The 25,939-nt window shown below is 36.7% G+C and overlaps 1 protein-coding gene across 2 annotated transcripts in view; it reads left to right on the top strand.

Moving 5' to 3' along the window:
- The window catches only part of ADAMTS18 (ADAM metallopeptidase with thrombospondin type 1 motif 18), an 80,231-nt gene that overhangs the window by 19,555 nt on the left and 34,737 nt on the right, over window positions 1-25,939 (top strand). For both annotated transcript variants that reach the window (XM_069793411.1, XM_069793410.1), the window contains exons 4-12: window positions 9,406-9,688; window positions 13,410-13,609; window positions 14,354-14,437; window positions 15,307-15,466; window positions 16,092-16,197; window positions 19,571-19,708; window positions 21,029-21,182; window positions 22,235-22,330; window positions 23,304-23,452. In XM_069793411.1, coding sequence (XP_069649512.1) covers window positions 9,406-9,688; window positions 13,410-13,609; window positions 14,354-14,437; window positions 15,307-15,466; window positions 16,092-16,197; window positions 19,571-19,708; window positions 21,029-21,182; window positions 22,235-22,330; window positions 23,304-23,452 — 1,370 coding nt within the window. The remainder of the gene's footprint in view (window positions 1-9,405; window positions 9,689-13,409; window positions 13,610-14,353; window positions 14,438-15,306; window positions 15,467-16,091; window positions 16,198-19,570; window positions 19,709-21,028; window positions 21,183-22,234; window positions 22,331-23,303; window positions 23,453-25,939) is intronic.

Consider the following 25,939-nt stretch of genomic DNA (forward strand, 5'->3'; position numbering starts at 1 on the left):
CATGATCATAAAGGGTAAAAAACCCTCTTAAAAACTCAGTTGAAAATGGTGCAAGAAACCAGAAAGAAAATAAAACACCAAAGCCCTTCGGCATTATTTTAAAAAATCTCATAATTTATAGTGTTGTTTCCTGCAAGGCCTGATTCATGACTTTTAATGTTTGGAGTTGCATTTCTGATAGGGAGGAATGTTCCTGATCAGAAACACTCAAGCAAGCATCTGTTAATGCTAAGTACCTATGGAAAAGAATTTCCAAGTACTCATTTTAGTTATCTATCATCAGTTCTTTTTTTTAAGCTCTTCATTTTCTGTGTCACTATTCCCTAATCTTATTGGGTTTGCCTTTATCACAACTATAGGACCAGAAGATCCATTAAGAAGGCATGCACTTTCCCTAGAATATTAGTACATCTGAATTCCATCCAGATAAAATCGATTAGCTGTACACAAAGGAGGAGGAGAATCTTGCCAGAACATTTTCATTGCACCTAATCCTTCAAGCAGCATGAATAATTCATAGCAAACCAACCTTAGGGTGAAATTCTGCCCTGTCCAAAGATCTGTTAAAGATCTAGGCATCTTGAAGTCACGTTTCAGAGATTTAAGAGGAACATAAATGGTGCTTTTATTTGGTGCTGTTACACAGAATGAGAGGACAGAAGGCTGCATTTTCTACGCCTCAAAATTTCCAAAAGGTACACCTCCTCTCACACTTCAAGGATTCTTTTAAACTAACCATTCAGTTACATGGGATGCTAGATTAGGGGACTAAGCTACCTTCTGAAGTCAGTTGTTCTGTTATTCTTGACGTACCGTAAGTAACTAACCAACTGTAAGACAGCACATGACAAATAGTGGGCTGCCCCTTTTTAGGAAAAGTGAAGCATAAATGCATTCATAAAACAATCGTGCTGTTTCCTGTTTGCTTTATGATGGATTTCAGAACTGTCATAACTAATAAAATATCTAGATTTTATCTTACAGTTGCAGGGATTTGCTTAAACAGGCAATACCAAAGTGCTTGTACAGCTACCAAGCCTAAATTTGAGCTGTTGGTTTTAGCTAATTGCTTTCCAGAACTATTATGGCAAGCCAAAGAGCCTTATTAATGGAATCATTAATGAAGTGATCTTGAGTGCAACTTGGTAAACCTTTGGCACTTAAATATTATTAGTATATAGTTAGTGTCATAATGCTGTAGTTTATGTTAGTATTTTTCTTCTGTTCATTTGTCATGCCTATTTCCATTTAAAAAAAAAACAACACAAGAAATGAGGGAGCTCACGTACTGACAAGCAAGTATTTAATCTGTGGCAAAGCAATCAAATTTGTGTTAGTTCTAGAATATCTCATTACCCTGCAATAAATACCAATTTAATACATTTAAATACCAATGTGACTGGTTCAATTACCTTAAGTGTAGGAACAAATAAGAATATTTCCTTATTTGCCATATGTTGACAGAGGGTTGCATAAAGATGTTTTAAACAAGTTCAGTCAACTGCAGAAATACAAAGGCACTATTCAGAGATAACTCTGTCTTTGTTCATATAGGAATAATTAAAGACATGCAATTTTGTTACCTTGTTTTAATAATTGCTGAATGTTCTGCATAGTACTTCTTTCGAGCAACCAAACAGAGTAGTCTTTCATGACTAACTCAGACTGGCAATTTAAACATAGTACTCTTCTTCTGGCAGATCCTCAGATAATAAAATGCTATATTGTTAAGAACTCTTAACATTTTACATTTGCAAGAAATCTACATTATGTTAGAAAACAGAATAAATTGAGTTATTTTTGTGAGTCACTCAGAATCTAAAGAAAAATGTTATCTGCTGTACAACTCTCAAGTCAGAATAGGCATCCAGTGATTCTAATGCTTCTTTCATGATAAAAATATTTTAGTGTGTATAAAGTCCATTACTTTAACCTAAACATTTGCTGTGGTACAGAGCCAGATATTCCAATCTGGTGAAAATCAGTAAAGGTCTGCTGAGGTTATTCTCATCAGCTAAGGACCCAGTCCAATAAAACATTATATTTGTACTTCCCTGACTCAGGGGTAGTCGTCAGTAACTGCCCATGTACAGACTTGATACTTTTCTGAATGATGGGTGAATTTGTTTGGCAAACATAAAAGCTAGGGAAAAGTTTAGTTAACTGAAATTCTCTCTTTCATTTAGTGTGTTCACATGCCTTTGTGCTGCCTGGTTTGGGATAGGATCAAAAATGAACATGGTCTGGGTTTTACTCGTGGGATTTCTGACTTCAATAATACATGTGTATTATTGGAAACTTCATGAGAGTCCATTCTCACTAGTTTCCCAGAACATTTTCTTTCCCAAATTGGTATAAATGCGCTCTGGAAATGCTTGCAGAGACAATGTTCAGCTCAATGGGAGCTCCTGGGTGCTTAACACTCTTTAAAAAGTCAGTCATTTATTTAACAACGTGTGTATGGGTTTAGAGTCCAGACTTTTCACTTTTTGTTGGAGAATCGTGGATCCCGTCCCTGTCACTGTCTCTCAGAAGCTTGTTTAATTTACCCAGTGCTTCGGTAACAGGGGCGCATCTGTGTGAAGTGCCCTTCTGAGGGGGACAGAAACAGCATATGGAGGCAAAATACGCCTCAGCTCTGTTAGCTGCTGCTGTCCCTTTGCAGTTACCACCCAGAAAAGGGGCTGTAGGTCATAGCGGTGAGGGAATGAACTTCTTTAATTACCATGATTTACTGCCATTGGTTTGGCCGTTTGCTCATGATGCTTCCCAAGGGTAAAGATATCTTTCACCTCAGCAACACTTTCTGCAGTTCGGCTCTTTCTTTCTGCTTTGCCAGATAAGTTGCTTGTCATTTTTTTCTACCTAATTTCACATCTTAATTTGCTCATTTTGATTATATTTTCCAGAGCATTGCCATTTTGACCCCAACGTGAGAGGTGCTCAATAACCCATCTCTCAGAAAGTCAGTTAGTGATATCGGGTATCTACAATTCCAGGTCAGGCTGTACTCTACTGCTGGCTATAATTCTTGGAAGTAGTTTTGCTTATGATTGTAGTAAGGTTATAGTCTCACATATTTTTCAGACTACCAACTTAACCCATCCCAAGTGGTGAGTCTACTTCATTACACATTCTCTAAAGAAACAATAATTTATTTAAACTGCTTACCTGATGCAGGATTGCTTTGAACAGCCTTGTGCTAGTACTGGTTGAATATCCTTGCTTTGGAGGAAAGAGGAGTCCGTAAGATGAATGTTAGCAAACTTAACAGGACATTAGTCTTCCTGGGATTCCTTGGCATGTGTGAGAAAACTGTATCTTTACCCCATTTTTGAGACTTGACCCAAAGCCCATTCTAAACAGCTGGCACTTTTCCTGCTGTCTTGACAGGATTTTGTATCAGGCTGCTGGTATATGCACAGGGGACTGCCATCTCCACATGGGTTTCTCTGAGTACGCAATTGAAATGGATCTGAAATCGCTGTCACTGTTCTCCAAGCTGCTGGCCATGAACTAGATATTACAAAATACCATGTAGACACATAAATGTTATGCTGTGCTTGAGCTAATAACCCAGACTCTTAGCAGCTACATTGCTTCTAGTTTGAGCTGGCTTGCCACCAGCTGCCTTGGAGCATGTGCAGAATGAATGGAGGGCTGATCGCAAACGTGAAGATCATTTCTATACTTCATGAAGGGACTACTGTTATCCGCTTATAAAACATGAGGGAAGGGCCTCATCAGTCTGTGGTGGAATCTGAGCAGATGTACAGGAGTCATGGGGAGACCTCTCCCTTCTTCTAGCACACAGTGCAGTATGTTGGTATTTGAAAATTGCCATCTGCCCAATTTTAGGGGCCAGTCTGGGCCCAAACGCAACTTCTGGCTGTTGTCAGGTAGCTCTAAGTTGTATGAATAGCTTCATGTTCCTTGGATCTCCATTGTACCCTCTTTTCTGCTCCTAAGATGCTCATTATTCCAGTATGGGAAACGATCTGGCAGACAAACCCACAGGTGGGACATCTGAGCTAGGGGAGTCTCTCCTCCAGCAAGGGAATTCTTTGGTGGCAGAGATAGGTGTTTTTTTGTTTCCTTTGTGGTGCCAAAGTGCCAGAGACTTAGCAGAGCATCAGGGCAGAAAATAAGAGTTTGGCTTTGATTAAAATGAACTGTAGCTAAGATAATTTCATGAGTTTTCACTCCAAAGTGAATGAGAAAAGACTGCAATATGCTGTGACATGAGAAGGTCCCAACAATATTATGATGTGAATACTAGATATATAGGCATCTTTGACCTCAGATAATTTTAAATAACCAGCAACCATAGTTCTTAGGACATCTATTCTTATTATTCTTTATATTTCAAGGAAGTTCTTAATTTATATGTTAATTTAAGTAGAACTAAAAACTGTACTTTATGTCTCTGTACTTTACGTGCTGTAACTCATCTTAAGATGTGTTTGAATCAATGATTTGTGTTTTTTAGGAGCTGGAAAGTTGGGAAATAACACAACAGAAGTCTTGGATCAATGTCCACTGAAGTCTATGGAAAGCTTTATGCCGATTTCAGTTGATCTTTTGTCAAGTCTTTTAAAACTTTGCATGAATATTTGGAACTATTTTAATGGGTGTGAAATGACATTTAACTCTTCCTTTTGAGACAGTTTTCATCTTGAGTACATGCACATTCATCTAATGGTATAGATTTCATTGATTTCTTTGGCTGTTGCTTTAGCTGCTCTCAGTTAAGACATAGTGGTTTTTTAACACCTAATTTTATGTATATGCTTATAGCACTGAATAAAGCATTCTGGATATAAGTAGTATTCCTTAGACAATATATGCAAACTTTTTAGCACTTTATTTACTTGAGATACGCCTGTCTTCGTACAAATGGTAATTTAACTTTGCGTCAGTATTAAGTAGTTATGTTTAGCAGAGACATTGTACTTAATTTATTCATACGTCTTAATTCTCAGTTTCATGTCATTATGCTTCTTACCTCATTATTTGCATCTGGTTTATGAAAATCCTGTAACCTTAATATGCATATGGCCAAGCTATTGCCTTTAATTTGCGTGTAATGAAAATGCCTTGTATGCAAACAGAGAACCCACAGCCATCAGGCTCTTCTAGTTTAGAGTAAGGGTTTGTCTTATTATCTCAGAATTTAGCTTTGTTAAATTATAGGCACGAAATATAAGTTCTGAAAATCCTTCACTCACTGTCACTGCTCTGTTTTTTATGGAGGGTCTGTTCTTTGGAGATGCTGAAACCTCAAGATGAATTAGGTTTACAGACTGGTAAGCAGCCAAAGGCTTCACTCAGAGTCTAAGAACACAGGGGGAGACAAATGGGAGCAGCCTTTGTGCTGTTCCAGTAAGAGGCCAATGAGACCTGTTAGAAACAGATATGTTAGCATGTGACTCTCAAAACTATTCCATGTGAGTCTAAAATCAATGGAAGATTTACCTGGTTTTGTATAGCTAAGATGAACTTTCAGTGGTTTAAAAAATTCTCCTTATTTTTCAGTTTATCATCTAACTTCAATGAAAAAAAATCTTGAAGCCGATATTTTAATATCATTTCCCTTGTCCAAATTTCATTTTGAGATTCTTCCTCCTTTTGAAACACACCAAGAAAACAGAACAAGTGCCTTACCTTGGTGATAACACCCTAATACTGAGGAATTTCACAAAGATGTATTGGATCTGAAAATTCTTTTAGCCCAGAGCTAAGCAAACATTTCATAACAAATAACAAGTGGGAGGAATGTTGCCTTCTCATCTCTTCTCAACTTTTGTGCAAACAAACTGCAAGTTCCTCTAATTTATTGATTCAGATTTATTTGCTAACCACACAGATCAACGTATGTCTTTCTGTTTACTTTCCAATGGCATGGAATATCCCTTACAGAAGAATAGCAAATATGTGTTGTGAGGGAAGAACAAGAGAACAGCAAATTCCAAATGAGCAATCTCTTGGGTTTTCCTTCCCACCATATTCTCACAATTACTGCTATTATTAGTGATAGCCACAGTGAGAGAGAGAGGGAATAGACAGGAGTCACTGGTCTTTTTCAAGCTGTGTTGTCTAGACTTAGTAAGAATGTTAGATTTTGTCATCCTCCTTCCTCTCATGGTGTTATAATTGCAGAGAATCTGGTATAAAAATGGAGTTTTGACCTATCTGACCCTCTCCTTGTTGGGTCCCAAACCCATCAAAGTTAATGGAAAAAAGTCACTGAGTTCTGATTCAAGGAAAATCATGTGTATACTTAAAGCTATGCTGCCAATAGGAAACCTAATGCATAAATTTCCATGACAGTTTTGACAGTATTTGTTCATCTACTGAAGTATTTGAGCTGGATAAACATATTGCATCTAACTCACAATTAGATAGACGTTTCATGTATTTGTAGCAAAATTTCCCAGGAACGCTTTTTTTTTTTTAACACTTACACTGCCCAGGAGTACAGACTAGCCAAAATCTGGCCTTCAAGAAACTGGAATTCCTTGGCACTGTAAAGTTAGAAAAGATGATTCTGTGCTAGTATCCTGCCTCTGTGCTCTGGCATTTCTCAGCTGGCATATTTTCCAGGCAACATGACCATAGCCATAGGCCACTTTGCTTTACCTAAAGGCTAAAATTCAAGAACCTCCAAGAGAAGTATCTGGCAGTTATTGCACAATTGCCCCCTTTGCAGCAATCTAGAGGACTGCATCTCTGTCAGAAGCCAGGTCAGCATTCTCAGCATTACTCTGGAATTACCAAAGAGATTATTTTAATATGGATCGTTGAAACCATCCCATACCTGGAAGAAATGGAAAATGTTTTGTGATTGAATGAGTGTCCAGACTGCTCTGTAGCACTTCCCCTTTCTTCTCGACAACTTCATAAAACTAGATGTTATCAAAAAGAAGGTATCTTTCATTCACACAACATTTTTCAATTTGGAGGATGTGTCTGATGTAAAACCCAAAGGAAAGAAGTCTTATTGGAGATTTAGGGTCATTTCTGCTGGAAAAAAAGTGACTATGTTTGTAAGGCACTCAGTCAGCTACAACCTATGTAAAGGGGCAGCAATATACATGCAGTGCAGGGCCCCAAATTCTCAATCCACCCGTATAATGTTAAATTTAGAAATTACATTTGGGGCTGAAACTTGGTGTACATCAGGGACAGTTTCTTACAGGAAAATGTAGAAACCCCTTTGTTCCATATGGTTTGAATCATTTACAAAATGAATCCTGCAGGAATAATTTCAGATGTGGAAACCTTTAAAATGTGGAAATAAAAACCAGATTCACTACATTTCTGTCTTCCAGCTGAAAAAAAAAAATCATTTAGCAGTGCCCAATTATCAGTGCACTCTAGTAGATAAAGGTTGCCTCTCAGAACCACTTTTAAATTGTGTGATGACACACATCATAAGGATTAAAATATTAGTCTTCTTCCCTACAGGAAAGTACTTTGTCATGACCGAATGTGATTTGACATTTGAAATATGCCAACTTACTGCAGTAAGCAGGGAAGTTAAATTCTTGTCAATTATTTAAAGCCTGTCTCTTATTGACAGTGGCAATTTTAACCTTCATTTAGAATGTTAAGTAGATATAGGCTGAGATACGTAATTATGAATTTGTGCTGAAGAAAGGAGAGGGGGCAAATTGTTAATCAGAATATCATCTATGTTTGTTTTCATATTATTTTTCAGGAGGCAATGAGACCCTCTGAGTTCATAATATGGAATCTTTTCTATTGTCAAAATCAAGATTACAGTATGATTTTTTGAGAGCTATTATTAGGCCCCCATGAAGGATGCTTATATTGGGGAGTACTGTGAAGCTACCTTTGATTTGGAAAGACCAAAGTGAATTTCCATGCAAAGGCCATAGTGTATGACTAGACTGTTGAGGACCTGTGTATCTCTGATAAAACTTTTCAGCTGGAATAGACTTAAAGTCAATTTTAGCATTAGCTTAGTAAACAGTTAAAGCTGTGAAGATTTCATATGTAACTTGCTATTTTCCCTTGCTTTTCATTTTCTGTTGAGTTTTCCTCATGGGAAACAGTTCTGAAAGTGCAGAAAATTCCACAAATCCTTAAGAAATACATTGCTTACATTAGGCATTCAAACTGCTCTCCTTCTGATACCCTTGGCATTCTGGTTCTAGGAGGTTAGGCTGAAGAAAAGCATCCATTTCAGAAGGGAATAGGTGATACATGTCTAATATGTGCATTGTCAAAGAATACTTTTTGAGGAAGGAGGTGGAATCATGATCTGGGAGGACTTAAGATGTCAGGCAAGATGGTTCGCAATTGACATTTTTTTGTCTGCACATACTTTTCTGAAGCATAAGAGATATGTAGTCCTCGTGGGATGTCAATTTTGGCAGGAGGGTGTTGGCACATGGTAGAGCCTCACTGATCCAAACCAAAAATCTGTATCTAGTATTATGTATATAATGTAATAGAATTACCTGATGAAACTTCTTCTTGGTTTTTGACTTGGTAAAAAGGAGTGTTTATTACAACATGTTTTACAAAACCAAGAAATGAAATAAAATCATAACTGATTAATGAGCTGCATGGAAATACTTCCTCAGTGCCACCCACATTTCCCTGGCCCTGATCCTGGAAACACTTCATCACATGTGCAGTTTTATGCACAGATACTATGTGAAAACTACAGTGTAGTTTTCCCATACTTACTTGTCTTTCAGGGATCCAAGAAGGAAAACAATCACATACTTGCTTTCACTGATCAGTGTTCTCTTGTAAGAGGGCATAAATTTAAAACTGCATTTATGATGATTAAATTGCGGGGAGTTGATTACTGAATGATAGTACTAAAATGTTCAGATGCTTCCACTTTGTGCTGCTGTACTATAATGTGCTTACATTTCTACTTAGAGTAACCTTAAGTATGGGATTCCTGTCTGGTAATACCTTGTTCTGAAAAAACCCTGAATCGTAGTTCAAATATTTTGTTTTACTAATGTTTGCATTTATCAGAAGTTGCATTTTCCAAAAGCATTTTCTTTTTATGTGAGACTGTATATCCTGTACACAAACACACATACAAATCTATATTGTGAAGAATGGATTAATATTGTATACGAGATTATTCATGGTACTGTGTGCAGGTGCTATGCTGCCAATCCCACAACATTCTTGTCTTGTGTGTTACCAAATGTGAAACATGGTCATCTCCACAGTGAAACAATGCATACTTTAATTGGAAAGACTATCTAGATTATATGTGGAATAAATCTAATTTAGAGGAGCACATTTCAATCTGTCTAGGCTTTGAAGGGATATCACTTTAAGAGCTAGCATGTTCCAGCTGTGAACCTTGACAGTCTTTTTTCTAATTTGTGGTGCTGTTTCTTTTTTTAGTCAGGTTTGATAAGGACACGGAAGATCGAGTTCCTTATATCTCCATTACCTCAGCAGCTAGCACAGGAGCACAACTACACATCACCTGCTGGACACCATCCTCATGTATTATATAAACGAACTGCAGAAGAGAAGGTGCACCGGTACACAGTAGAGTCCAATCCCAAATACTTTTCTTTTGGTCATCACAGAATTCACACTTCCCACAAGTATCATGCTCAAGCGAATGGTTACCACCATGGAAGGTTTCAAAAGCAACATTTTTGTGGACGTCGCAAGAAATGTATGTAAGGAAACTTTCTCTCCTTGTTTGAGGTAGTGGCTCTTAGAGACTGTATGGTGATTCTGAGGTGTGGTTCACTGTCACCTTTGTGATGGAGACATAATAATTTTAAGTTATACCTTTCTAAAGTGAAATAGGTATGAGAAACTTGATTATTCCTTTAAATTGATGTCATCATCTGTTTTAATAAGCCATCAGAATCACTGTTTAGTTTTCTTATTCTCTACCTAGATTAAAAGATCCCTTGCCTGATTTTTTTTTTACATTGACATAGTTTTCAGTAAGCAATTCTGCACAGGGATGGATGCCAAGTCCCTGAACTGCTCTCTGTTACTTTAGGGATATATAACTAATTAGGCTTGAAGATGGAGAAAAAGTCTTCCAAATCATTAATTTCTGAGAGGATAGAGAATAAGTCTTTCAGAACTCACCATCTGATAATGAAATTTTCAGCAACTGAGAACTTCAAAAAGAACATCCCATGTAAATTGTTTAAATAAGATTTTGGAGCCACCTCTTAAAAAACATGTTGGAATATATTATCCTGCCAAGGTCTAGTCTGAGTCCTTCATTAGGCCCTCAAATTGCAGAATATTTTAGAGCCTGCTTGGACCCTATATCTGTACTTACAGCATTCAGTTGATTCTTTTTGAAAGCTGATCTGCTTCTTAGCTGAGGTTCTTAATGAGGGTCTCCAGGACTGCACACATTATTGAAAACATTGTCTCAGTCCAGTTATATTCTTCCAACTTCCTACCTGAGTTCTGAGAAAATGAGCAGGTTCCTTTTCCAAAAGGTGTGTAAGAAAGAGAAAACAAATAGAAGGGAAGGAATGAGAAAGTAGGTAGTGGAAAAGGTGGTTGTCTGAGACTGAGGCCTATCTGAGGCCTGAAAACTGCTTATTAAAAATTGTCTGCTTCTTCAGAAATCCTTCTCCCTAGATTTGAAAGCTAGACCTCAAATGCCAGATGCACAAGCTGATGATTCAGCCTGTAAACATTGGCGTTCTGATGCAGTTCAAAACTACCTCATTGCATACTCCCTTTCCCTCCTGTCTGGTTTTCCTGCTGCCTGCTTCAGAGCAGAGGGTAATGGTGCTAAGTTAGCGCATATGCTCTACAGTGTTTTATTTTATTTGCATTGTCCACTGTGGTCTTGTGCCTTACTTACTGTACCCCCTGTGACTGTTTGTCCAAATTCAGAATTATTCATGTCCTTGAGCTTTTACATGGTGCTTATCCCTATAATAAATGAGTGCATTTTGAACACTGTATTTTCATAACCTCCTGGGATGTGAGAAGATATTATCATTATTCTTGTCTTACAAATGGGACTCACAGACACAGGAGAGGTCAAAAATAACCATTGCTTCTGGGTACCAAATCGATAAACTGAGTTTTTGTTTAAAAGATTTATCTTATTAAAAGACTGTAATTGTATATGTGTATCTATATATTCAATAATTTCAGTTACAGCTATGAGTTCTTAGCTGCATATTCAAGCTGGGTTTATGTTAAATGAAGAACATGCAATTAGCATCCAACTGTGATGAGTTTAATGTAAGTGATTTACCCATCATTGCTCTAGGAACTTGGTGTCAGACACACTGTTAGGATCTGATTAAGCAAGATTGCATTTAATTACTTTAACCATGAAACTCTTTCTTTTCACATCCTGCGGTCTTTCACTTCATGCAGTACATAGCTGTAACCTTCTGAGAGAGTGTAAGGAGGAGTTCTGAAAAATAACAACCTATTTCCATACCCAGCCTTGGTTAATCTATAAAACAAGTTGATCTCACGTTCAGTGAATGAATGCAGTCCTACAAATAAAATCACATGTGATTGTTTGAGTAGGGGCAAATATAGGATGTAGAAGAAAACATATCACTCCAGTAAAGGCAACATACCTTCTATGAGTATTTGGGACTTTTTACTTCTTCTTCGTTTCTTTATTTTTCCTTTTTCTTTTTCTTTCATGTTAGCTTTTATGTTGTTTTCCTGGTCTTGTTCTGAGATCTGGAGTCACATCAGTTTGAAATTTTCAGCAAAATCCAATCTGGTCACCTAGAATAGAAAATTTCAGCTTGAATGAACAAAGGCATTCAGAATGCAGTCATACGGAAGGCAGTCCTCTGCCATTAACACTGCCTAGTCAAGGTTAATTCATCCTAACCTAAGAATTAATCTGAACTTGCTGAACAGTAAGAGGGAAGAGCACACTGCCACTTTTAGTGTCGTAGAAGTAGCTTGTCCCACTCGGCATCTTTTAAAATTTCATATACTGGCAATTTTTAAGCACTAGAGAAACCAGTTATTCATCTTTCAAACTCTTCTTCACAATCTAAATGTTTTTAGATCTTGAGCATTAACTGGACAGTAGTTAGCAAATCATGCTTGAAACATTGCTGCTGCTTAGGTTTTATTAATAGCAGTGAAGTTAATTCAAGAGCAAAACTCCACTGCTCATGGATTTAGGAGTCAAATGCCTTGAAGCTGTATTGCCTTCAAAATAGTACATGGAAACTGATGTGCCTTGAACTGAAAAACTTCACTCTTGGTTGAGGCATGTCTTCATGTCTTGACGTGCTTCCAGAACAGGAAAGTTCCTTGAGCTTGTAAAGGACAATTGTTTATGAGTGATACATTTTAAAATCTTATTAGCATAGTCACTTGCAACGTTAAATATAGTTCAGAGTGACTTAGTTCTTGAAAGCAGACCACTGTTGTGCATTCTATGGTATTCTTGATTTCCCAGCTTGGCATGGAAGGAAGTAGCATCTGTTTTGGCTCTGTTGTTGGAATAACTTTCTGATGTGGCACAGGCAGGATTTTTTTAATTACCTGAGGCTCCCTCACTTGTGTCGTGCTACATCCTGTGTCAAAAAAAATCCTATTGTTATCCAAAGAGTATGTTAAAGTGGCTTTCGACTTAATTCTTGATGCAAAGGCAGTGTAGGTTTATACAAAAGAAGCTATGAATAACAGGAGCATTATAGGGTGTAGGACATAGATTTCTTTTCCCATTTTCCATCTCTCTGAAGAAATGGAGTAGAGACCATTCTCTAACCATGCCATTGACCATGCTACACAAGTGCAGAGGGGAAAAGTGCACCCTGGCATTGGGCTGTGGGCTGGCTGCGCATATCCTGTTGTCTAGGCCTCCTTGCTGTTGCCTGACATTTCCCTATACTAAATAAATATTTTCCCAGCAGGAATAATCTCAGTGGCAAATTTGCATAGAAGGCTAATGTCAATCACAATAGCAGGCTGGCAGGGATTTTACTTGTGGTGTGTGTCTGCTTTCTGTACTGACGGTGGACATCTGTTGTGGAAAAGATTTTTTTACCAACTGCTATGTAAGTAGCACATGCCAAACACCTCAGCAAGTTATCAAAAGGACAGGAAAAATGTAGAAATTCTGTTAAAAATTCTCTGTGTATTTTTTGCCACAGATGCTACCATTTTATTAGATTAATTCCCTGTTTTAAACTGCTTATTGCATGCGAATGTGGTTCTCCCATTTTCTTCTCTCCCTGTAGCCATCCTTCCCTCAGGAATGAATCAGGTCTTTTTTGATAAATATACAAGAACTTAGCCATAAGTATTAAATCACATGCTATAAAAATAATCTAAGGCTCTAAACCTGTGATAGTTCTTCCAATGAAACTGTTCATGGGTGATCTGAACCTTTTCCAAAACTGAGTTTTATTTCCTTTTAGATGCACCTAAGCCACCCACAGAAGAGACCTACATTCGCTCAGATGAATATGGGACTTCTGCAAGGTTCAAAAGATCATCTGCTAAAATTCAGAAAAATGGAAGTCTAAATGTTGAAACCCTTGTTGTGGCAGATAAAAGAATGTTGGAGAAACATGGCAAGGAAAATGTAACAACGTACATCTTAACAGTTATGAATATGGTAAGGTGTGGTGTAACTAAAGTATGTTTTCCTTGTGGAATATTGTTATGTCAGAGTAGGATATTTCATTAGACAAGAAGTGACACCAAAAAGAGCAGGGGCACCTTACACAAGCCTTTCTTCAAGCCTCATCTAATGTATTATTTACATCAAAATGCTCTTTAAAAATACACACCTTGATAATCACAGCTCTGGCAACAGTACTGTAGGGTAAAAAAAAAAGGGGGGGGGGAAATATTTTAGATGTTAAATTTTAAAATACTTTTTGTGTAGTACAAAAAAGGCAGATACTCTGAAATTGAAACTTTCGTTTCATTTAGTATCCTGAATCTTGGTCTGTTTTTTCTGATGTCTCTCCTTGAAACAAAAATTTATTTAGGAAAGCACAAATTTATTTTGAGAAAAATAATTAACTAGAAATATGTTTTCCTTTGTGGCTTTGCTCTTTAGTTTAGTACTATAAAACTTGAACTTTGAACTCGATTACACTTGATCCAGGAGACCAAGGACAGAACAAAGCCCACTGAAAACAATAGAAGGTTTTCAAGTTTTTTGAATAAGTGTAGTGGTTTGGGGCATAATTCTTCTGGGTTAAGCTCTTTTGGATTAATCCTATAAGGTATATAACTCCATTAATTTGTACTGAAAATTGATGCCCAATGCAATAACTCAATACATATGTTTAGTCTATTAAAAAAAATATTATACATGTAGGTGATATTTCCTCTTCAATAATTGTTGCAGGTCTCTAGTCTATTTAAAGATGGAACAATTGGAAGTGATATAAACATTATTGTTGTGAGCCTTCTTCTTTTGGAACATGAGCCTGTAAGTTGTGTCAGAATTTTTGTGTGGTATACTTCTTTTGCTACTGTTCACAGGGAGCATTGGGTGTTCCCATGTTATGTACATGAACTTTCATTACAGGATATCAGACATAAAGCATGAGAAGAAGACTAAAACCACAAAAACTTCCAAAATCACACTTTCTGCATTTCACTGCTTTTCAGTTTTTGATACTAAACCCTTCATTTCATATAAATGTTCTTTAGAAACATTGACATGCTTCCAGTAAGGTAAAACTTAACAATTTCCAGCATTTTCTTGAAGAGAAATGGCTGGAATGAGAAATCTACTTAAGAAGTATTTAAATAAATAAAAAGGTTTTGAACTGGGCTTTCCAGGATGTGATGATCGGAAGCGGGAAGGAGTCAAAAGTCCCAAATAGAAGATAGCATTTAACAAAAGCTGGGAGTGGAGCCAATTCTTTTGGCAAGGGTGCTGAGACAAAAGAAGACAAAACCTCTTTTGATGAAAAGAAATTTGTGATGGGTTGATCTACTTGGATAATAGTTTTCCTCCACAGAAATCTCCAAACATTTTAATCACAAGATTGAAAATGGTTTAGTGTCCAGCTTTATCAGGAATCAAATACATTTGTACACTGTAATTCCAACCACTGGCTTTGAAAATATCTCTGTGTCTGGGGAGAGGTGCAGTTTTATTTTACAGTTCTAATAGATTCACTCGTCAGCTGCATCAGGCATCACAGACAGTCAACGTGGGAATACATAAGTTTATGTAGAACAAATATGAAAAAGTAATTCCCTTTTCCCTAACCAACTCTTATTCTTTCAATCACCTTTCTCAAGTACTGATGGAAGCACCTTATTTCTCTGTCTCTGAAATATCTACAGGGTGGATTACTGATTAACCACCATGCGGACCAGTCACTGAACAGCTTTTGTCAATGGCAATCTGCTCTGGTTGGGAAGAATGGAAAGCGCCATGACCATGCCATCTTGCTTACGGGTTTTGATATCTGCTCTTGGAAAAATGAGCCCTGTGATACTTTAGGTATGATATGAAAACACATTCTGATAAACTTGTGGGTGTCAACAGCAGCATCTTGATTCAGAGAGACTGACATATTTTAAAATAAAGAAGCCCATTTTTGCACATGATTTTAGCCTTCTTGAAGAGGAAAGAGCAGTATTATTTTTACATTCTTGTCTTTGAGGTACCTAAAAGAAAAAGAGTATTACTGGTATCATTGCCCCAGAAAAAGTGGCAAAATAAGCTATCTGAAGACATCCTTTTGGATTGTCAGCTCTTCAAGGAGTATTTTTGATTTTAAGAGTATTTCTGAGCCACTCTGATTTTTTTTTTCTTCTTGTGACTACTTGCCCTTTTTGAATGGGATTCCTCCCTGATTTGGGACCAGTAAAGGCATGAGGAGGGGAAAGAATAATCTTTACAAGTAAAGTGTATTTTGGGAGGTTAGGTTTGATTTATACTATTTATACAGGAATCCCTTTATTGTCAAATAAAAGCCTCCTATAATTCCTCCATGATAAACCTGATGAAGTAGACAATCATCTTCATGCACCACAACAGACTGGGTTATTAGGACCAGTGCGGATGATATATGTATTTGGAATTCTGTAGAGGAACAAGCTATTCTACTGCTTCCTTCCTTCAGGATTTGCACCTATCAGTGGCATGTGCAGCAAATACCGTAGTTGCACCATTAATGAAGATACAGGCCTTGGACTGGCTTTTACAATTGCTCATGAATCAGGACACAAGTAAGTTTCATGAGTCTTACATGCTCCTTCTATGAACAAACATGTAAGTGAATGGAAACATAGCACCAGTTAATATAAATCAGTTAAATATGGATCATTGATAGAGAGCTATATAATGATTAGAATATATACAGCATCCACCAAATGCATTGGCCTCATTAAATATCATCTCTTCAACAATCATAAAAATAATCACTGTGGGATTTTGGTCGATTTTGCTGCCATAGGTGAAAGGACCTTATTCTGATACAGGTGCCTCACAGCTGTTTCTAATTTGATGGGAAGCTATAGGCAATTTTAGGCCAAAGAGAGTCAAGACTCTTCATTCAGAGGTGTGTCCTTTAGCATGAAATAGTGAATCAGCTGCCCAGGGTGCTTTCCTTTTATTTTTATTTTTTGACATTTTATGTATTCCAGGTAATAACCAGATCAAACAGTAAAAGCTGACAACAATAATCTACAAGCTTCCCACACTGCTACCATGTTCTGGTAGATAAATTGATTCTAGTACCAGTGTAGTTGCTCCAAAAAGAGAAAGGACACTGCAGCTTACAGTATGGAGAAGTGATCTCTCCGAGTCTCTTAGAGGTCCCTTTCCAAGAAGACACGGTGATTCATAGGATCTGGGAGCCATTCATTCCATTCAACCTGTCCTTTGTTCTCTCTACCTATTTAATGTGTGATTTAGTTAAAACCAACCTTTGTGGTGGTTTCTGCCTTTCTGTATCTATATCCATTGGATTTCCATTTGATTTCTATGGTAATAAGACTGTAATTTTCCTAAGAACCTGCTGTCTCTCGAACAAAATCAGTAATAATCTTCCATGGAGCTTCAGATATTCTCTGAATTGTTGAATTAAATCTAAAGATGATTAGGTTTTGCTCTCCTGTTTTTTTTTTTTCCCAAATAATTTTGAATTACTTTTTCACAACTTTTTGCATGGTTTTGGTTTTCAGTTTTAACATAGCTCAAGCTGGAGTCTGTCTAACCACTGGCAGTATAGAAGCATAGTTTCTCTATGTGGTACAAACCTGAAATCAAGGGTCAGAAAAAACATGGGCATAGGATCTTTATTTTGTGCAGCAACGTTACTGCACAGAGTATCTTTGAAAAGCAGTGGTACTGTATCTGCTGTTTGGTCAAGGCATGAATCCTTCCGATTCTGCATGACTGAATCAGGACTATTTTGTTTTCATTGTACAAATATGCTCTACAGTATATACTATGACCTAATGTCTACATGAGTGACCCTTTCACAGGTTTCTGTACATCTGAAGGGAAGCAAGGAATTAAAGAATAATCCAGCTACCAGTGAAGCCTGTGGGAATTGTGCCAACACTTTCAATGGGACCAAACATGTAAAATATATATTGTTTGATCATCCTCTCACACTAATGCAATTTCATTGACCTCAGTACATTTTTAAGGCCCTTCGATCAATATTAGGAGAGAATCAGGCCCATAGCTTATTTTTCAAGAATTATCCCCTTTTGCCTCTTGATGGCCTTCCTTCCTGTTTATTTTCTAATTTGCTTTGAGAGATTATGTTTGGAAATTTTTTAATGTTGGGTTTTTTTCATCTTTTTCACCACTGCCTTTGATTCTGATATTATTCAGCCTTTCTTTGGTATACTTCCATACTCCTGTCTAATAAAATGCATGTTATCTCCTGGAAAAAATCTGTGCCAGATACAAAATGTCTTCATCATTTGTTCATGTTCATGTTCCTAAAACTACCTAGTATGTGATGTAAGAAAACAGAATTTGGTCTCTGTGGTACAGAGATTCCTGGAAGAAAAAATATCTGTGACAGCCTTGGAGGTGCTGAGGTCCACTGTGAATATATTAACCTAAGGATTTCATAGTAGGAGAATATTGTATACTGTATACATCACGTTCTGTGATCCACCGAGTAGCTTCAGTTGTTATACATTTTTATGGTTTTCTTTAAGTAGTTTGTGTTTTTACCTCAAAGCTTAACAGTTCCTTCAGGAATTCAGAGCCCATTGTGTCAGTGGGTATATAAACTGGATTCTTTGGCTGCAATGCATGTAAAAAAAGTTAGTATTTTGTAAAGGATTCTAAAATACTAGCTCAGTTGGGACTTTTTTTGTCCATTTATAGAAGGAGCCATATATTTTAGCAAGTTTGGAGCCTCAGCTGGTGGCAACACATGCAGTAACTCTGATGAGCCTGCAATGATTTATAACGGTAGAGGATCGAGTCCAGTAAATTAGATATTCCCTGCACATGCACAGATTACATTCATAAATTTGCCAATGTACTACAATGTTGAAGTAACAGATTATGAAATTTCTATTCAAAACACATTGATATTCACAGATGTCCCATACAAGGAGTAAATATAAAACAGTGAAAAGGAAAAACCTGAAAATTATCTTTATCATATCCATAAACTCCACATAATTTATCATTTTTTAATGTGGTTTTTATTATGACTTATTATTCTTTATATTATCCTAACACCTCTCCCAGTGAAAGCAGGGCCTCTTGGTGCTGCAGACTGAGCAAAGCACCTGGTAAGAGGCAGTATTCCCACTAAAGAGGCTGCAGTCTAGACAAAGTAAGTGACAGTGTATAACAAAGGCAAGGAAAAGAAAGTGATTTGCCTGACATAATATAGCAAGTCAGTGGCCAAAATTACAAAAAGAATCATATTTTTATATTTATACCTTGTATTCTATTCATTCAGTCCCACTTCTTTTGCTACAGATTGACTGCGGCTATGTAGTTCTTCCCTCCTATTAGGAGAACAGTTATGTTATATTCTTACAGCAGTGTAACACTGATATTTCCACGGATTCTGATCTCCATGACATTCATGTTAACAGGCATTATCACTAAAGCAAAGAAAGGCTCAGACTGCGTGCATGTTTTAAGCTGATAGATTTACAGGCAAGTACAAGTGTGACTGAACATAAGATCCACTACTTCCATCCATGTCACCACAAAACATTTCTCCTTCAGGAAAGAGAAATGGTTAAACTGTAAAAATTCTGACACAGTCTGCAACTCTGGTACTTTTGTGCCAGTGTCTTGTCATTAGGTCACATTGCAGAGCTCCTGTGCATTACCAGTATGGGTCTTTCTTGAAACTTGACTATCTTTTTCTCACCAGACAAGTGTATGATAACAATAAAATTTGAATGCTATTAATTGGAGTTTGTTTCATACTAATAGTCATTTGTATGGTGCATGTTTTCATCCCTTTGGAATGAAAGGGATGAGTTCCACATTCCCTGTGGCGTTCAAGCATAGAGCTGTTACCCAGAAACTGTTTCTTCTGCCCCAAATTTTGTTTTGCTTCTGATTAATCTAGATTTTCACTTTAACGCTTGGTTCTCTTTTCAGCTTTGGCATGATTCATGATGGAGAAGGAAATCCTTGTAGAAAAGCTGAGGGTAATATTATGTCTCCCACACTCACAGGAAACAATGGAGTGTTTTCTTGGTCTGTATGCAGCAGGCAGTATCTCAACAAATTTCTCAGGTAGGTCAGATGTAAATCTGGGCCAGTGCCAGGGAATGTATCTTTAGTAACTGGGCTTGAATTCTTGAACAGACATAAAAATTACTTCAGTGTGAAATTCACCTCTTTTAAAATGTGCTTAAACCAATGTACTATCTGAGCCCCCACACATGAACTTAAGAAGCATATAGATGGTATGGCATACAAGTGTTTTTGTCCTGCCTTGTTTCAAAAGAATGAATTTCAGCCTCCATGAATATCCTGCAGTAATGACTGGCATATCATTCTTTCCCAGGCATTCCTGTCAGCAGCTAAGTTTATTAGAGAATTAGCAGGAAGTGAACACAAAAGAGGGCAGACACAGTGGTACCAAAGTCATTACAAAATGTAAATTAACATTAGTGGCCTTTCTCACTGGAGTTTCTCTCCTGATCTAGCTCATGTCATGAATAAGGACATTTTTCATATACTGTTTCTAGGGGGGGAAAAGAAGGAAAAAGAAAAAGATGCCAATTATTTCTCCAGCATGTTGGCATTATTCAGTGATGCTTTTAGAGGAACTGTTTTCTGGTCTATGTTTAATGTCATCAGAATCGCAGTCCTTTCGTGTACAAATTCCCTTTTATTTTTTTTGTCATACATGGGTAGACTATACATGATTACTAAAAAATGTGTAGGCAGTCTAAGACCCAGATCCAATACAGGCATTTTAGATGTTAATTCCTTAGAGTGAGAATCAAGCAGCTAGATAGTTCTGTGGATCTGATCCTTGAATTCCAAGTTAGTATCTTAAGAGTATCTTGGAAGATAAATCCAGCACAGAGTGACCTTCTGTATACATGGGTTCTCAAGCATATATAAAGGAGAAAAAGTAGACCATAGGGTACCTTCAGTCTTAAGCTGGACACAGACAATCCAAAGCACACAAGCTGCAACAGCCTCCTGTTTGTCAATCCATACAAAGCGAATGCTGAAATGAGACAGTATCCCTGTTGTTTCCTGATTTTGGGAATCCATTTAAGGGAAAGAAGCAGACTAGATCACCTTGCTCTTGGTTACACAGGAATAAAAGGAGAAAAAGAATCTGACATCTTTCTTTCTTGTTGTCACAACAGTCCCAAAGCCTGGAAATTCCTGCTTGCTTAAAACTTTGCAGGTCAGGCTACCAACAAGATGTCAAGATCTTTTGGCTCCTGCAAGCAGATACTCTCTTTTCAGTCCATACCTTTAAAGATGGTTAAAGGTACTGTATACCATAATATGTGTTTTGCTGGTCTGTAGCAGATTAAAATATTTTGATATAAAGATCATAGTCATGATTAATATACATTCTCATTATAGTACAGCTCAAGCTGCCTGCCTGATTGATGAACCTAAGCAAACAGGACAGTATAAATACCCTGACAAACTGCCAGGGCAGATCTATGATGCTGATACCCAGTGCAAATGGCAATTTGGAATGAAAGCAAAACTGTGCAACCTCAGCTTTGTAAAGGTACCTATTGATATACTTTTAAAAAGTTAAAATTACATTAGAGAACTGCAGTACACTAAATGAGTACAAATAATACAGTGTTCTTCAGAGGCCTGGGCTATTTCTCTACCTTATCTTGCTTGGCAATTTGCTTTGAAGGTACTGGCCTCTTTTGAGGAATATCACAACCCCAGGGGAGTTTCAGAAGGAAGTGTGTTCTTTCCAGGAGTCATAAGGAGTGCAGTTGAATATATAAGACCCATGAGCCCTTGCCTATTATGCTAAGGGAAATTAGCAGGCAGTAGAGTTTTGATCAAAACTTGCATGGGGTGTGGCATGTGGGATAAAGGACTAAGTTTCTTGTGTTTTGTTTTACTCTTATGCATTGACAGCAAAGTCTGGAAAAGATCTGTAGGGTTATTTTAGAACAATAAAAACGTAATTTATAGTCTTGAGTTTGTGATGAAGGATTAATTTAGATTAACCCATTATTTTAGTGACTGCTACACTCCTTGCTGATCTCTTCAGAGAAGACATTTTATTAAATAATCTGGAGTGCTCTTTCTGAACAGAAGTATTTTCATTTCTTTGAGTCCTGTTAGTATCCTGGAGTATTTTGATTTATTTTATACTAACCACATTTATCACGTGATGGCAGCTGTGTTTCTTCTACAGCTAAGAAACAAAGAAGAGAGAGTGAACAGCACTGTGAAGAGACTGTGTTCCCAGATACCTCCTGTGCTTTAGAAAATCTAGTTTCTTCACAGTATTATAGTCCCTGCAGACGTGATGAAATTTTAGCCTTGAACTTTTTAACACTGTTTTTATTCTATTATAATCTCACACTCAAAAAAGTTTTAAAAAATATATAGTGAAATGGTGCATAAACAGGAAGGCAATATACAGGCTATGGCTGTCCTATGAATCTTAAACCTTGGCTTTTCTAAATTCAGAAAAGGTTTTATTTATATGGCTTTTAAGGTAGCAAAGGCATGTATCATTTGTTAGTCTTTCTAAACACCAGGAAATAATGGGAATTATGAGTACTACAGCGAGTACTTTTTTCTTTTCAGGATATATGCAAATCTCTCTGGTGTCACAAAGTGGGTCATAGGTGCGAGACAAAGTTCATGCCAGCAGCAGAAGGAACAGCTTGTGGTATAAGTATGGTAAGTTGTTTTATAAATAGGACATCGTCACTCTAACTTGTTTTTAGACTGTATTGGGTCAAATACCAGCTCTTGTCAAAACCAGTTTTATCCGGATCCCTCTAGGTTTGCTATCATAGACTTCCAGATTGCTCTATAAACAACTGCATTGCAATACATAGTCAGGACTGGTACTCACAGTGGCACCTATCTGATGGTAGGGAGTGATGCATCTCCCATCGAGGTATGGAATAAGATACATCTGGTAAATCTAAGTCAGTACGAAAATCCATTAATTATAACAGAAGTTAGATCAAGGCTTCCAATTCCACTCTGATACAAAGACTCCTTAAGCCATAATGTTTACTCTACAGACTAAGGCCATCATGCATGTTATCATCAGTGATCACTACTAAAAGAGCATGGTTATTTGTTTTAGTTGAACCTTCTAATTTACGCTCATCTATACTTACCCCAAACATTTTCTTTTGCTGTAATGTTTCTTCCAGTAGAATATTGTTTTGATTTTTCCAGTTACTGACAAATCATCTGTTTTGCTTTTTCTCTTTGTTCACTATTTCATAATTGAATGATAAAGGGCAGAAATTTTAGCAGAATTTTAGCAGACTATTTTTAAATTACATGGGAAGTTTTGAGGTTCTGATAGCACAAGACCGTAAATTAACATGGATTTTTCTGGAGAAGAGTAAACCAAGATGACACTGTCCAAGAGAAGAGTTTTGAAAACTTGTACCTCAGAGATCTTCAACTCAAAACTTGGACAAATTTTAGGACAGTACTTATCTATACCATTGTATGGATCAATGTCCTATTTCAGAGTCCTTGTCTACTGTGAACAATCTCATTGAGTTCGGTGGCTGACCTCACGTTTATTATGGTTAAGCACCGGAGCTTTTAAATGTGGATTTTTTTCTTTTTTGCATCTATTAGGTACCACTAACTGATGGGATATTTTTTGGCATTCTTTTGGCAGTGGTGTCGAAGAGGACAGTGTGTCAAATACGGTGATCATGGACCCAAGCCTGTAAATGGCCAATGGTCTGCCTGGTCTGAGTGGTCAGAGTGTACTCGCACTTGTGGAGGTGGGGTCACATATCAAGAAAGACACTGCAATAATCCAAAGTAAGAAATAGATATGAAAAGGTATTATTTTTATACTATTTATGTTATTAGAACAACAACAAAACAATAAAAGTCCATTTCTGTAGGGAAATAGTACATGTGAAAATGTTTCTAAGACCTTTCTTTCATGTCCAATATGACCAATCAGTAGCTGAAAGACAGAAATATGTCCTCATACTAGAAAGTAGTGGCTGTCTGAAGACTGCTAGAGTACTAGAAAATCTACAGCCCAACTTTCTCAATTTATTTTGTGACACTACCTTTTATCAAATACCTGCAAAAGTAATGAAACGCCATACAGACATATTCACACATAATTATTTAAAAGCAAGGGAAAAAGGTCTTAAAAGCTATTAAGACTTCTGATGAGATCATATTATCCAGGATAATAAACCAAAAATGTTTAAAGTCAATTTCAAAATGGTTGTAGACAGATGTCTTTGTATGTCTGTCATGTTCTTTGCATTCTTTTATGTTTCACAGGTCAGAATGAAGTTGCTGAACCCTAGAATTGTACGCTAGCTCATGAAATATTTCTGGTATTTTCCTCTAGTGAATGTCTCATCACTGTAAATACTACTATTCCTTACAATACTATTTCAAAGTAAAGGTCAAGTGTTATCCGACCAGCATCTTTCCCAAGTACTCAATTCATTTCAACTTACAAGAAAAAGAGGATTTCACTGTTTTATTTCATACACAGCTTCAACAGGCATAGACACATGTATTCTTCATTGCACACAATAAAAACAGCATTTAAACTGCAGTAATAAAAAACAGAGAAAATATGACACAGTTTATATGAGGCTGTAAAGAAGCCTCACACCTACTATACAGTCCTGCAGTAATAATATCCATGCTTCATATACTATGTTATAGGAAAATGTGAGTTAGTTAAAATAGTCTTTATTACCCTCACTCAGTCAAGCCAATTTTTGCAGATCCATAGCAAAGCATTTTCTCAACCTCTTCTGTTGTTTCTCAGTGTATTTTGATAAATAAAATTACTTGGATAGTTTCCTTTATTAAACTATTTAGCAAGAGAATGCAGGGTCTCAATTACACATCATACATATGTTTTGGTCTTCCTAGTTTGGTCTCTGTTTTGCCTGCTAAATTTGTATGTATGCACATTGTTCTTTGCATTTATTCATAAGCCTTCCCTTCCTCTCCCTATGTGATAGAATAATGTCCAGTAGTTGAAATGTTTCAGTTTGGTGCACTATTAGAACTGATAATGATTTCCAATGGTCTTCAAACAGAAGCTTTTTAACATGAAGGGTGTCTCTTACTGTAGCATTATGTATTTAAAACTTGCATTCAGAGTGATCTGTTCTAATTAAAGTAAGACTTGATGTAACCAAGTAAGACTTGATACCAGAAATGGATCATGTTTATACTAAATTTAATCTTATTATATTAGTGATAATTCAGTTAGTACAATGAGTATACTATAAATCTCTCTCAGAGTTAGAGTGATGAAATGACAGGACTATAAATAACCCATCTGCACAACAGTGCACGAATATCCAGGTAGCTGTATTTCCCATCACAGCACTTTTGTATAAATGTGGAATCATTAGAAAAATTATACTATCCATTTTCAATGTTACACCACATGGAACGATTTATAACCTAGTCACTGTTCATTGTTCACCTCTATAACTACACATAAACAAAGAATAATGATTCCTTTCTTTTTGAACTTCTGAAATAGATTTCAGATGTTTATATATTTCAGTACATATATGTATATTATTTCATATGTAATATATTTATTTCACTTTTCCTAATCCAGATTTGTGTAGGAGCTAATGTTTATTTTGTTCAAAAGCTTGATAGATTATTTTGGATAGCAAAATTTTGAGAATCACAAAGAATAAAATGTATTTCTGTAAAAGATTAGGACAAGCAGTGTGGATCTCTGAAGAACTGACTGGACTCTAAAATGAGGTTTTTAAATAAGTAGCCCATTTTTCAAAGTAACTGACTTCTTATGAACATTGAGGGAGATTTCTAAGTTTCCAGTGATTTTAAAGGTGACACGCCTTATTAGAAGCTTAAAGACAGGTGAAGAACACAAATTCAGGCTGCTGCGTATGAAATCTCGTTACCTGTGTTTGTATATGAAATTCTCCTCTTGCAAATGATATCCAACCAATTCAATTCCCTTTCTCTTGACAATTTTAAGACAGACCTTGTGACCATACCCCAACAGCTCTGGGTATGGCTTCTGAATTACCACTGAAGTTATGTACGATTCATACTAACAAACACCTATGGAGGTCATCTGTAGAACACAGAACTACGGAGATTTGCTAAAATCATTACAGTTCTGTAAATTGTCACAGTGTAATTTCATGGATCTGTTTTTCATACATCACAACATTTTACAATTGAGGTACTTTTCCAAGATAGAAATAGATTACATAATTTAATAGTTTAGCTGGGAAAGAACCTGAAGAGTGCCCGAGAGATTTAAATTAA

This window comes from Haliaeetus albicilla, chromosome 10 (assembly GCF_947461875.1).
Source record: "Haliaeetus albicilla chromosome 10, bHalAlb1.1, whole genome shotgun sequence".
Lineage (NCBI taxonomy): Eukaryota > Metazoa > Chordata > Aves > Accipitriformes > Accipitridae > Haliaeetus > Haliaeetus albicilla.